Here is a 15,474-nt window from a genome sequence, read left to right as displayed (position 1 = left end):
TGAGACTGAGCCCAACAACTGCTGCTAGACCATTAATGGCCACTAAAAATAGAGACACACTCAATACAGAGCCCTGTGGGACTCCATTCTCCTGGATATGGATGGAACTATGGGAGTCACCAACTTAGACATGGAAAGTACGGAGCGACTGGAAGTTTTGGATAAAAACCGGGAGTGGTCGCCAGAGACCCCACTCTTACAATGTGGCAAGGATATGATGTCGCCAAGTCATGTCATATGCTTTACGTTAGTCAAAAAATATGGCAATCAAGTGCTGCCATCTGGAAAAGTCTGTTTGGATGGTAGACTCCATGGACCCAAGATTATCAGTGGTAGAGCGACCCTGGCAGACGTTGCCCTGTCATGGGCCCAGCAAGCCGCGTGACTCCAGGACCCAATCCTACCGCCAACATACCACACGTTCCAGCAGCTTACAAAGAATGTTTGTGAGCCTGATGGGCTGTTAGCTGTCCACATCAAGTGGGTTTTTACTGGGTTTGAGCACCAGGATGATGGTGCTCTCCCGCCATTGTGATGGAAAGTTGCCATTGCACCAGATCTGGTTGAAGATGACAAGATGATGGTGCTTGTAGTCAGATGACAGATGTTTAATAATCTGGCTGTGGATGCGATCAGGCCCAGGAGCTGTGTTGGGGCAACGTGCAAGGACACTAAGGAGCTCCCACTCTGTAAATGGGGCATTATAGGACTCACTGCAGCGTGTAGTGAATGAAAGGACGTTCCCTTCCAGCCGCCGTTTGAGTGTGCAAAAGGCTGGGGAGTAATTTTCCAACACAAAGTGCTCGGCAAAGTGCTCGGCAAAGTGCTCGGCAAAGTGCTCGGCAAAGTGCTCGGCAAAGTGCTCGGCAAAGTGCTCGGCAAAGTGCTCGGCAAAGTGCTCGGCAAAGTGCTCGGCAAAGTGCTCGGCAAAGTGCTCGGCAAAGTGCTCGGCAAAGTGCTCGGCAAAGTGCTCGGCAAAGTGCTCGGCAAAGTGCTCGGCAAAGTGCTCGGCAAAGTGCTCGGCAAAGTGCTCGGCAAAGTGCTCGGCAAAGTGCTCGGCAAAGTGCTCGGCAAAGTGCTCGGCAAAGTGCTCGGCAAAGTGCTCGGCAAAGTGCTCGGCAAAGTGCTCGGCAAAGTGCTCGGCAAAGTGCTCGGCAAAGTGCTCGGCAAAGTGCTCGGCAAAGTGCTCGGCAAAGTGCTCGGCAAAGTGCTCGGCAAAGTGCTCGGCAAAGTGCTCGGCAAAGTGCTCGGCAAAGTGCTCGGCAAAGTGCTCGGCAAAGTGCTCGGCAAAGTGCTCGGCAATCATGTTTTCATCGGTACATAGCTTGCCATTTATGGTAACACTGGGGACAGTTGTTGTGGCCTGGTACCCAAAAAGACGTTTCATTTTTGCCCAGACTTGGAAAGGTGACATGTGGCACCCAATGGTGGAGACCTATCTCACTTATGACACTGCAGAGCTCGCCAACACTCCTTAATTGCTTCAGCAGCTTCCGGAGACCACCAAGGGACTGCCTTACGCCTCGGGCACCCTAAAGAGCGAGGGATCACGTTTTCTGCTGCAGAAACAATTGTACTAGTCTCCTGCTCAACCATCACATTGATGTTACCGTGTGGGGGAGATTCAGTGGTGACAGCAGAAGTGAAAGTTTCTCAGTCCACCTTGTTCAAAGCCCATTTGGGCAGGCGTCCGTGTGCCTGACACTGCGGCAGTGACAGGAAGATGGGTAAGTGGTCACTACCACACAGGTCACCATGGCTCTCCAGTGGATAGATGGGAGAAGTCCTGGGCTGCAAATTGATAAATCAATGGCTGAGTTACTACCATGAGCCACACTGAAATGTGTCCAAGCCCCAATATTTAAGAGTCAGAGGTCAAACTGAGACAGTAAAGTTTCGACATCTCTGCCTCGGCCAGTAAGCATGCTCTCCGCAGTTGACACAGATGGGAGGCGGGGCACATGGAGTATTGGGATGTGATGGGCATCCGCAATCTCAGCATGTGACGCTGGAAGTACAGCGGGTAAACATATGGCCGAACTACCAGCACTTGAAGCACTGCATCAGGGGATGGATATAGGGCTTTACATCACAGCAGTACACCATCACCTTGACCTCCTTGGGCAATGTATCTCCCTCAAAGGCCAAGATGAAGGCACGGGTGGCAACCTGATTATCCTTTGGACCCCGGTGGACATGCCGGACGAAATTTACACCTCGCCGCTCTAAATTAGCGCGCAGCTCATCGTTGGACTGCAAAAAAAGGTCTCTGTGAAATAAGATACCCTGGACCATATTTAAGCTCTTATGGGGCGTGATTGTTACAGAAACATCCTCCAGCTTGGCACAAGCGAGTAACTCCCGTGACTGGGCAGAGGATGCTGTTTTGATCAAGACTGACCCAGATCTCATTTTGAACAATCACCCTCCACCTCCCTGAACTTGTCCTCTAAATGCTCAACAAAATACTGAGGCTTCATCATCATGAAAGATTCCCCATCAGCTCTCTAACATACAAGGTACCGGGGCGAATAACATCTGCTGCCATCCTTAGCCTGATGTTCCTCCCATGGTCAGGCCAGGGACGGGAACGATTTGGGGCCATACTTCTGTGCATTGAATTGATCTCGTGATCACTTACAGACTGCTGGTGTTTCACCGCCATCGAGAGATGGACTATGCTTCATCACGTGTCATCCACCCTGATGCCACCCATTCCGAACAAGGGGCCCTCCCCACGGGCACCACCCAGCCGCAGCAAAGGTCACTTGGCAGGATGGCCATTGCCGGGAGTCCTGATGCCCCAGGGGGACTGGCATCTACCCTTTGGCATACGTGGGGAGTTAATGGCGCAGGCATCAGCAGAGTGATCCCTGTGAGGTCAGGGGGCTACAACCAACAGGGTACATGGCGGCCCCACCACAACGGACTGGCTATGGTGCTGGATATCAAGTGCATCAAATAAAGACCGAAACGTGTGAAGCTCCTTTTAGTCGCCTCATATGACAGGCAGGAATATCTCGGGCCTATTCTAACCCCTGGACCCGCAGGGGGGGTCCCCACATTCTGATGATGAGATAGGACTACTATGAAGTGTTACAGTAACTGATTGACAGCTAATTCCACTAGAAGATGATAATTGATGGTTTTAATGCAAAAATGGGATAACTAAACAATAATTCTTTGGTAGGAGGCTTGAGATATAACAACAAATGACAAAGGCATTACTTTGATATAATCTGCAAAGAAGAATAGCTAAATGTTTGATTCATTCTTCCAGACAAAACTACAAAATGGACACGGAAAGAACCAAATGGAATTAACCACATTTGTGCCATCACACAGCTGCCACATGTTAAAACCTGGGGCATTGCATGGTATACATGATCAAACAGCTCAGTGGCGGCACTGTGCCATATGACACAGCTGCCTCTGAGTGAACCTTCACAGAACAGCTAGCAGTACGAGGTTTGTGGTTTTGGATGGTGAGCGAGTATCTGTCAGGGCCAGAGCTCAGCAGTGGAAGCGGCCACTAGATTTAACTGCATGCCATGGTGGACGATAACAAGGAAGGAGGTGTTGGCCGATACTTGTGATATGGCAAGACTGGGAGAAGTATACTTCTTCAGAGCTATCTGGCAGGCTGTTACCAAAGCAGAACCTGGAGACAGCAGAATTGAATGTGTGAGTATGTTATTGGACAGGGCTGTTCTCTCGTGTTGGAGGTCTGCAGATGTTATTACATGGTGTGCGCTGTGGTGTGTACCGACTGAATTCAGCTCAATAAGCACACATTATTAAACCAGTACTTTTCTTCGAAGCTGTGCATCTCTGTCAATTCTTGATTCCCTTTTTTCAGATGTGTATTCTTTTGGCCACTGAATTTGATGTCACTTGATTTTGTTCAATGCAATCATCCTGCTCCTTATTTAACTGTCACGTTGCAGGTGATGCTTATTTGGATTTTTTTAATGATAAAAATTCTATTAAAGATTTGAAGTAGAATTTGCTCCTTGAGTAATGGTTTGGAGTGTAATTTAATATGTATGTATTTTAAATCAATTTTTTATTACGAAGCAGCACTGATGCTTCATGTGTGTTCACTGCAGTGGAATTTCATACGGTTACATGAGCATTTTGGTGTTGAGTAAATTCTTGTTGAGTAGCTACACAGTTGATTTGTTTGCCCATATTGTGACAGTTTTGGTCTGAAAAAGTAATTATCTTTTAAATTTCTAAATTTTCTATTTTTATGACAAAATAAATATTCAGAACTTGTTTAAATAAAATAAAAATTACTTTAGCAAGGAGCAAGAACCACTCACAGTTCAACCCAGTCCTACCATTCCCCTTAGCAGTGTAACATTTTATTAAATAATAAAGAGATTATACAGGATGTGTCAGTGCTGATATACTTTCTAACATATACTTAAGAAACAGGGTGGAAAATGGGGAGGGGTGGAGGTTGTAGAAAGAGAAAGGAGATACACGGAGATAGAAATCACATAGAATCAAAGTAGAAGTTGGCAATGCAGAAGATGATGATTATTTAGGAATGGAGAGATGAGTCACATGAAATTAAGCAAGGTATTACAGAACTAAAGATGTCAAGGCAGTTATTAATGAAGAAGCAAAAATCCCACACAAGCAATAATACAAGCATGACACAGTATGTTAAGTTTAAAAAACTATTCAAAAATGTCTTCAAGAGTACAATGAACATATGGTGAAAGCAACAACTGATAACAAGGGAAGTATGAAGAAAACAAAACAGAATCTTATAATGGGCAGACACCACATTTCATCAGTTAAGAGGGCATATAGGGCACACATCTGGAGATGGTGTTTCAATAGAATTTATGAAAGCTTGAGGGAAAGTAATACAAATGGAATTTTTAAAACAACTTACAGAATTTTTTTGAAATCTTATTTACCTCACAAGAAAGAAGAAATTGAACTATATGCATACCGGTCTCTTACTGTAATTTAAAATATATTTACAAAAATATCACCAATTATACTGAAAAAACATTAGTTGTAATCGAGCAGAAGGTCAAGCTGGTATCATATGTACATATTTTACAGGCAAGATGCTCCACATCAAGGAAGCTTTTCTCTACAGTCCTACAGGTAGTTTTTAGATGCTTAAACAGTGAAAAGGAAAATATCTGAACCACCTTCATTTTGCACACAACACTGAACTTTGTGTCAGTTCAGCAGATAACTTCAACAAAGAATGCAAGATCTTAATAGAATAAGAGTGGCAACACACTCAAAAATTAATTGTATGACTAAAATGACATACTATGAACTCCTAGAAACAAAAATAGTACAAATTTATCAAGTTCCAGTCCCAATATTTTTTGCCATCAATGCATTTGATTTGCTTGGTTCAGAAATTCAAGACAATATGCATACTATCGATAATCAGTTTTCCCATGCTAGCATTCAAAAACTGTGAGAAAAATAAGGACGTTCACTCAATGGTTCACTGGGGCTTCAAAAGAATTTTGAAGCATACATTATACTCAACAAACCAAAAGTTTTACAGTGTACATCCAGTAGCTCATCTTATTCACAATGAAGTTGCTTCTGAACTCTACAGACTGGAACAAATCTGTGTTTGGAAACCCAATTCACTATGACTGGGTATCTCTAACACAAGAAAATTGGACAGGGAAGTCAGACTTCATGCAGATTTTAAGGCCATAGTTAGCACTCAAGACAGTTATTGATTCTTTCTTGCTTCGCTGCATCATGGAGCTTACAAACTGCATACAGGTGGACGATCCTTTTCCAAAATTTATTTAGCTAAAGCTTGCTCTCAGCTCCCCTCGGGTGATAGAACATAAAAGATTAGTGGTGGTCAATCTGTGTGTCTACTTGTATCAAACTAACATCTTCCCTTCGGATGCACATCTGCCCTCACATTGTTTCAACACGTTCTCCAACACGTGACATCCAAAGTTCCATGTGTTCCTAATTATTTGAATGACATCTTTGTGTTTGCCCAAACACCAAACAGCCTCTCCAAAATTTAAACACTTTTTCAAGTTTTAACTGATGTGACTGAAGCAAAATTTGCAAACAAAAATTCATTTTTCAATAATAAAACTGAATATTTGGGTCATTTCAATGACGCTCATGTCACTCATCCCTCAACTAAGAATTTAAAGGCTATTCTAAGAACACTCTCACCTAAACATGTACAGGAACTACAGGCAGTTTGCGGAAAACAAACCACATTAAATTCATTCGAAACCCAGCACACACTGCAACTCCTCTTCATCGCCTCAGGCATAAAAACATTAGTTTCCAATGGAATGGAGAATGTGAACAATCATTTCATAGGTTGAAAAATGCACTATTTAGCCACTTAGGTCTTCTTCACTACAATCTGCATAAACAGGTAGTGTTTGCAGTTGATACATGATCACACGTAATAGGCGGAGTTTTATCACACAACATTGGAAACACTGAACACTCCACAGTTTTCATGTCTATGATGTTGAACAAGGCCCAAATCAACTACCGTCAGCTGTAAAAGGAAGCCTTAGCCATCATATATGACATCACAAAATTTCATCAGTGTCTGCAAGACAGAAAATTCTCTTATGACGGATCACAAGCTTTTGACTGCTCTTTTTTATCCGACAAAGGATTCGACTGATTGTACAGTACAGAACCAAAAAATTGGTCTTTAGTTCTTTCAATTTACCAGTATGAAATATATTGCTCTATGGTGCAGCATGCAAACGCAGACAAAATGTCACACTTGCCTATGGGAAGTGACCTATGGGAAGTGATCCAAATTCAAGACATCAGAAATCTATCTTCAAACCTATCAATCTAACTGACAAGGGAACCTCCCCATCGCACCCCCCTCAGACTTAGTTATAAGGTGGCACAGTGGATAGGCCTTGAAAAACTGAAAACAGATCAATCGAGAAAACAGGAAGAAGTTGTGTGGAACTATGAAAAAAAATAAGCAAAATATACAAACTGAGTAGTCCATGCTCAACATATATAGTACTACCGTAGTAGTGCTGTGGTCCTGTGGTTAGCGTGAGCAGCTGTGGAATCAGAGGACCTGGGTTCGAATCTTCCCCCAAGTGAAAATTTTAATTTTTTATTTTCAGACAATTATCAAAGTTCAGGCGCACACACACACACAATCAACTTCGCTCTCCAAAATTCCAGGACATGTTCAGATTTGCCTGCACATATGCAGGATTTGACAGTCTACACACGGAAAAATTTGAAAACGTTAAAAACATGTATTTTGACATAGCACAGGGTAAACTGTGCGACTGTTGCAGTCATTTGTTGCAGTTTATGTGACAAACTCTTATGTTTTCATCATTTTTTTGGGAGTGATTATCACATCCACAAGAAAACCTAAATCGGGCAAGGTAGAAGAATCTTTTTACCCATTCGCCAAGTGTACAAGTTAGGTGGGTCGACAACATATTCCTGTCATGTGACGCACATGCCGTCACCAGTGTCGTATAGAATATATCAGACGTGTTTTCCTGTGGAGGAATCGGTTGACCTATGACCTTGCGAACAAATGTTTTCGGTTCCCTTTAGAGAGGCACGTCCTTTTGTCTACTAATCGCACGGTTTTGCGGTGCGGTCGCAAAACACAGACACTAAACATATTACAGTGAACAAAGACGTCAATGAACGAACGGACAGATCATAACTGCGAAAATAAAGAAATAAAAATTTTCACTCGAGGGAGGATTTGAACCAAGGATCTCGCGTTCCACTGCTGCTCACGCTGACCACAGGACCACGGCGCCCCTGATTTCTCACTCTCCTTGATGTTGCATATGTTGCACATAGACTACTCCGTTTGTATATTTTGCTTATTTTTTTTCATAGTTCCACACAACTTCTTCCTGTTTTCTTGATTGATCTGTGTTCAGTTTTTCAAGGCCTATCCACTGTGCCAACTTATAACTAAATCTGAGGGGGGGGTGCGATGGGGAGGTTCCCCCGTGAGAACTGCTGCAGGCTTTTCCCATTGTCAGCAGGTCGCACAAGTTATTTAACAGGATCAATCACTACAAGTGTTCCAGTATTACATCTACATGGGCTGGCATCTTAATTCGAAATCTATTTCAGAAGCAGTAGCATACAAATATTATGCTCATTGCAACAGCCTCTCTTCGGAATGGTGTAATTTTATTGCATATTCCTAATGAACAAAGATGGGTCATGATTCCCACATCACTGCAGCAATGCGTTTTAGAACTTTTACCTAGAGGACAGAGGACATTGGGGAATCACTGAAGCTAAGCACCTAGCACATCAGCATTGTACATGGTTCTGTCTTGATAAGCAGACTGAACAAATGATTGCCCAATCCGATGCATGTGTGGGCAACCAGGCAGCTCCACATCAAGAATTTTTCTCTTGGCCTCGATCTGATGCTCCTCAGCAATGCACCCACATTGACTTTTCTGGCACACATGGTGGCTGATCATCATTGGTGAAATCAGTAGATACCCATTTGTCATTTCAATGAATTCTACAACTAGCATTAGTATTATCAACACACTTGCTTCTGTCTTTAGTTTAGGAAGCTTGCCACTATCATTTCCTTTGAAATTGCAACACTTGTCAACAAAATGGGATTCAACATATCCAAATAATTCTGTTCTCTCTACAATCTGAGGGTGAAACCAAAAGTTTAATACACACTTTCAAGGCTCACATGTCCAACCTTCATGCTTCACACTCTAAGGAAAGTTTCTCAACAGTTATCACACTCTGCCTTTGCATGATGTTTTTATGGCAGAATTATCACACAATGGTCTTCACCACAGTTTCTTGCATTTCTTCCACCCTTGACAATCTGCTTCAGATGCAAACTTCACAATGAAATTCTGCGCAAGTGGGACCAAAACCAACTTTATTTTCGTGATTATTGTGATCCTGCCATAGACTTTTCAGAAAAGGTGCCTGCAACCTCCAGACCACTGCCCTTTAACAGTCTTTGCCACCGGAGCCTGACATTCGGAAACATGGATCAACAGAAGACTGTCATGCAGGTTGACCCTTTCCATTTACACAGCCATGATCATGGTCATGGTCACAGGCACCACATCAATTGCCATTCACAGTAACATCCATCATGGACACCAAGCCTGCATCAATCTCACCATCTATGGCACCCTCAGCAGTACAAAAATGTTGCACCCATTTTTGCTGTTAGATGGACATCCTACCTCAAGTTTTCTGGCAGTTAATAAGGTGACGGTCAGGACACGGGTTGATTAGTGCTGCCTGCTACATCCAACTCCATCAGCTGCACCATGGCAAACACCTTCCCCACAGTATCAATCATACCCACACTATGTGAAGATAGTGCATTCCTTCCTCCCCAAAATTGCACTATCAGTGGTGTCTTTTTCAACCACACAGGATGTACTACATGCCACTCACATCTCCATGGAAGAAACGCATAAACAGGAACCAAGAGCATCACCGCAATCCAAGCTCTCTCCAGGACTTTTAACCTTCCAATGGATGCCATCAGAGGTTGCCGTCTTTGCCTCAATTCACTGCATGTAAATTTAACCCTCCACATATCTTTTTTAAGATGCTGCACACACCAAGCTCTGCCCCAGCTGTCTGAACACTCACAGTGAAAACAGAAGGACATAGCATGACACTACTAATATTGTAATGGCTACAAAGTGCTCAAATTAGACACATTGCTGGAACAGAGAGTTAAATGATCCAATGATATGTATTTCATTCTTTACTCTATAAATAGTGTAAATAAATGTTTTATTCACTTATTCACTTTTTAGTTTTCTACACCACCTTTTACAACTACAGACAAGTGTGACAGAATCAACCACCACATGAATTCTACAAACGATGGCAGTGAAAGTCTGAATGATTTTACTGCCAATTTGTTGCTCTGCGAAAGACAAAGAAAGTAGAAAATTGCCTGCAGGGCTTTTGACAAACTAAACAGAGTTTTCAAATGAAATTTCTGACTCGCGTGCAAAGGAAAGTTCACAATCACTGTGTATAACCAGTTTTGACCTAATGACAGTAGGGAACAATCTTTCAATTCAAAAACCATTCAAAAACTGAGGGTTGTTCAGAGAGCAACAGCGAGGTGCACAATGGTAATTACTAAGAGAGAAAAATAAATGGGTCACGTAACAGACTGGGGCAGAAGGCTATTATGACCACTATGAAATTCAAATGTATATGGCAGGACATTCAGCCAGGTAAAGGGGTAATAGAAGGGCTGCATAAGTGTACTTGATTTCAGGAGATAAGGAAAGACCAAGAATGTGACCTACATGAAGAAGGGAAGACAACATTCGAAAACATGTAGAAACAACATTGATTACATATTAGCTGAAGACCCTAATACACAGTATCCTAGTACAGTTATAATTTTCAGGCTATTCTGTGAAAATATCTAACATGCCCAACTAGCCATATCTTAAGTGCAAGGTCACACTGTCTCCATAGAACAGAACTACTGGAGTACTGGTTATTCTTCATGATTTTCTGTTAACATACATCATTCAACTGAACACCACACTGGACTAATTTGGGAACACTTTATTTAATGGGCACAAAAGCTTTCACTTAAAAAAAATTCCCTTGAAAGGGAAACAAACTAACATTTTCCTTTGAAATGGGGAGTTGCTCGACTTCATCTGAATACCAAAGAAACAAAATTGCAAATATCTACCGAAATACCAGAAAAAATTTTGTGTGTGTGTGTCAAACATTTTAGTACATGGTTCTGTTCAGTGCTTACCCACAATTCCAACTGCAATTCCACAGAAAAGGTTAACCAAACCAACACTTAATCCAGCACCAAACATTATGTAGCCAGAAAGCCAATTCTGGCTCTTCAGATCAATATTACTTTGAACGGCATCCCAACTGAAACTCTGAAACAAATTAGTTGTAATTAGTTATAAATAGTACTAAATCTGCACAAGCACATGATCTGTATGGTCAAAGTAAGTGTGTGTAATATTTCACATTCAAGTTAAATATATTAGGGCCAGTCAAGAAGGGATTTAAACATTTTAAAAGAAATTAATTTCCTGAAAATACATACTGCTGCCACTACTCGAATTATTGATTCTGATCAACATAATTGTGTCAGGCCCAAAACAACTTTTCATTCATTCCCAGTAACAAGAATCAGTTCTTGATTGCAAACAGTAAGGGTTCCTTCCGATGCTTCAAATCATCCTTGAAACTGCTGATATTCTTTGGACACTACAAATATGATGGGAGTGATGTTGGACCTTTCCCTTTTTTGCAAAATTCTGAAGTGTGTAGTGCCTCATGGTTTTGTGTACTGTAATAAGAATAGCTTAGACAGTGAGATGTCTGGTTCAGTAGTGTTTATAATGGTACATTATTTTTTAAGGTGATGCTGGAATGAAAGATGAAGCTGCCTGGTAGAATTTTGCACAGAGAATAACTTAATCATAGCTAACACTTGTTTACGAATCTTTAAAGAAGGCTGTACATGCGGAAGAGACCTGCAGACACTGGAAGGTTTCAGACAGATTTCAGAACCAGATTTTAAATTTTAAGACATTTCCAGGGCAGATGCAGACTCTGGCCACAATTTGTTGGTTATCCCAATAGACTAAAACTGAAGAAATTACAAAAGGTAGGAATTTAGGGAGATGGGTATTGGATAAACTGAAAGAACCAGAGGTCGTAGATAGTTTCAGAGGGAGCATTAGGGAACAATTGACAAGAACAGGGGAAAGAAATACAGTAGTATACGAAGAATAGGTAGCTTTGGGAGATAAAATAGTGAATACAGCAGAGGATCAAGTAGGTAAAAAGACATGGGCTTGTAGAAATCTTTGGGCAACAGAAGAGATATTGAATTTAATTGATGAAAGGAGAAAATATAAAAATGCAGTGAACAAAGCAGGTAAGAAGGAATACAAACGTCTAAAATATGAGTGACAGGAAGTGCAAAATGGCTAAGCAGGGATGGCTAGAGTACAGATGTAAGGATGTAGAGGCATATATCACTATGAGTAAGATAGATACTTCCTACAGAAAAATTAGAGAGACCTTTGGAGAAGAGAGAACCACCTGTGTGAATTTCACGAGCTCAGATGCAAAACCAGTTCTAAGCAAAGAAGGGAAGGCAGAAAGGGGGAAGGAGTATATTGTGGGCCTATACAAGGCCAATGTACTTTAGTGCAGTATTATTGAAATGGAAGACGATGTAGATCAAGAAGAGATGGGAGATATGATACTGTGTGAAAAATTTGACAGACCACTGAAAGACCCAAGTCGAAACAAGGCCCTGGGAGTAAACAACATTCCATTAGAAATACTGATGCCTTGGGAGAGCCAGCCCTGACAAAACTCTACCATCTGGTGAGCAAGATGTATGAGACAGGCGAAATACCCTCCAACATCAAGAAGAATATAATAATTCCAGTCCCAAAGAAAGCATATGTTAACAGGTGTGAAAATTACCAGACTATCAGTTTAATAAGTCACGGCTGCAAAATACTAACATGAGTTCTTTACAGACGAATGGAAAAACTTGTAGACGCCGATCTTGGGGAAGATCAGTTTGGATTCCGTAAAAATGTTGGAACACATAGGCACGAGTCAAATACAGGGAGCAAAAGGCTATTTATGATTTGTACAGAAACCAGATGGCAGAATCTAGGGGCATGAAAGGGAAGCTGTTGTTGAGAAGGGAGTGAGACAGGGTTGTAACCTATCCCTAGTTTTATTCAATCTGTATTTTAAGGAAACAGAAGAAAAATTTGGAGTAGGAATTAAAATCCATGGAGAAGAAATAAAAAATTTGACATTGTAATTCTGATTGTAATTCTGTCAGAGACAGCAAAGGACCTAGAAGAGCAGTTGAACGGAATGGACAGTGTCTTGAAAGAAGGATCCGAGATGATCAACAAAAGCAAAACGAGGATAATGGAATGTAGCTGAATTAAATCAGGTGATGCTGAGGGAATTAGATTAGAAAATGAGACATTTAAAGTAGTAGATGAGTTTTGCTACTTTGAGAGCAAAATAACTGCTGATGGTCGAAGTAGAGAGGATATAAAATGTAGACTGGCAACGGCAAGGAAGGCGTTTCTGAAGAAGAGAAATTTGTTAACATCGAGTATTTATTTAAGTGTCAGGAAGTCTTTTCTGAATGTATTTGTATGGGGTGTAGCCATGTATGAAAGTGAAACATGGGCGATAAACAGTGTAGACAAGAAGAGAATAGAAGCTTTAGAAATGTGGTGCTAGAGATGAATGCTGAAGATTAGATGGGTAGATCACATACCTAATGAGGAGGTACTTAATAGAATTAGGGAGAAGAGGAATTTGTGGCACAACTTGACTAGAAGAAGGGATCGGATGGTAGGACATTCTGAGGCATCAAGGGTTCATCAATTTAGTACTGGAGGGAAGCACAGAGGGTAAAGATCGTAGAGGTAGACCAAGCCAAACACACTAAACATATTCATAAGGATGTAGTTTGTAGTAGTTACTCAGAGATGAAGCTTGCACATGATAGAGTAGCATGCAGAGTTGCATCAAACCAGTCTCTGGATTGAGAACAACATGCATAATGTGATACTCTGCAAATTTCTTCCATGCCAGTTGTTACAGAAGTTGATCTTTCTACCTTTTTACTGCCTATATTGCACTTATGTTAAAAGCTCAATTCGAAACACTATAATTCGAAACACTATACAAGACTGCTGCATTGTTTCTGTATTGCAGTCACATACAGATGACTTCAAGACGGGGAAAAAATGAACAGAATCTTTATTTTCCACTTATCTAATATTTATTTATAAATAAATTTATTTATTTGCAGAATATAATGACATTCATCCATCAAGTGGTTGTAATATCTTTGTAAATAATGCGATAGAATCATAATGCTGATTTAAATTATCTCAATGAAACTGAAGATGAGAATAGAAACTTGTGGAAGTGTATAGCGGACAGTACAGATTATGTGATACAAAAATGAAGCACTGAATGTGAAGCTTTCAAAAACTTAATGAATTTTAGTGCGTGAGAAACTGAAAGCTCCTTTCAAAAATAACATCCATCAGTTTTTCAAAATAATTTTTTTAGGAACCACCTGACATACCATACAAAAATAAAAATACTCGTATAAATCAATTCTGAAGACTTTTCTAATACTGGATGTAGAAAAATTTAAGTTAATGTGGATTAGTAAGAAAAACAAACCAGTAATATTCAGATACTGCATTAGTACCGTCCTGCTTCACACAGTCATGTCATTTAAATACCTGGGCATAACGTTGCAAAGCAATACAAAATGGAATGAGCATGTGAGGATTGTAATAGGAATGGTGAATGGTCAACTTGGGTCCACTGGGAGAATTTTAGGAAAGTGTGGTTCATCTGTAAAGGAGACAACAAATAGGACACTAGAGCAACCTGTTCTTGAGTACTGCTCGAGTGCTTGGTATCCGTACCAGGTTGGATTAAAGGAAGACATCGAAGCAATTCAGAGACAGGCTGCTGGATTTGTTACTGGTAGGTTCAAAAAATACCCAAGTGTAATGGAGATGCTTCGTGAGCTGAAATGGGAATCGCTGAAGGGAAGGTGACATTGTTTTTGAGGAACACTGTTGAGAAAATTTAGAGAACCGGCATTTGAAGCCAATTGCAGAATGACTCTACTGCCGCCAACATAGGACCACAAAGATAAGATACGAGAAATTAGGACTCGTATGGTGCAAATACACAGTAGGTTTTCCCTCATTCTATTTGCCTGTGGAACAGGAAAGAAAATGACTAGTATTGGTATGAGGTACCCTCTGTCACGTGCCATGAGGTGGATTGCGGAGTGCACATGTAGACGTAGATGTAACTGTAGCTTTCAGCAAACTCTACACTAAAGGAACAACAGTAAAAGCAAAATTCATCAGCATAGAAGAAGGGTGATACTAAAGACGCTACAGCTGTTGCTAGATCATTTATGACCACTAAACAGAGAGGGACACTTAATTAATACAAAGCCCTGCCAGACCCCATCCTCTTGGATGTAGGGGATACTGTGGAAGCACCTACTCCAACATGGGAAGTATGGTGCTACACGAAGTTCTGCACGAAAGTCTTAAGTGGGTCCAGAGACCCCACTAATATAAGGTAATGTGGATGTAGTGTTGTCATGTGGTGATATAAGCCTTTTGTAGGTCAAAGAAGGCAGCAATAAGGTGTTCACATCAGTTAAAAACCCGTCTGGGTGGCAGACTCCAGGTGAACGAAATTATCAGCAGTGGAATGGCCTTGGCAGAGACTAGCTGGGCAAACAGCTGTCAATCTCTAGGGGATACTTGCCCAGTTTCACTAACAGTACGATGATGCTCTCTCACCATTGAGATGGGAGTTCACCCTCAGTTCACATATGGTTGAAGATGGTAAGGCGACGATGCT

At 41.3% G+C, this 15,474-nt stretch overlaps 1 protein-coding gene across 1 annotated transcript in view; it reads right to left on the bottom strand.

Annotated features, from left to right (window-relative positions):
• Positions 1-15,474, bottom strand: part of LOC124721515 (V-type proton ATPase 21 kDa proteolipid subunit c''-like) — a 45,545-nt gene that overhangs the window by 13,495 nt on the left and 16,576 nt on the right. The window contains exon 5 of the mRNA XM_047246531.1: positions 10,802-10,937. Coding sequence (XP_047102487.1) covers positions 10,802-10,937 — 136 coding nt within the window. The remainder of the gene's footprint in view (positions 1-10,801; positions 10,938-15,474) is intronic.

Source organism: Schistocerca piceifrons, chromosome X (genome assembly GCF_021461385.2).
Source record: "Schistocerca piceifrons isolate TAMUIC-IGC-003096 chromosome X, iqSchPice1.1, whole genome shotgun sequence".
Classification (NCBI taxonomy): Eukaryota; Metazoa; Arthropoda; class Insecta; order Orthoptera; family Acrididae; genus Schistocerca; species Schistocerca piceifrons.
Note: the sequence above shows the minus strand (reverse complement) of the source record. Positions and strands in the feature narration are given on the sequence as shown.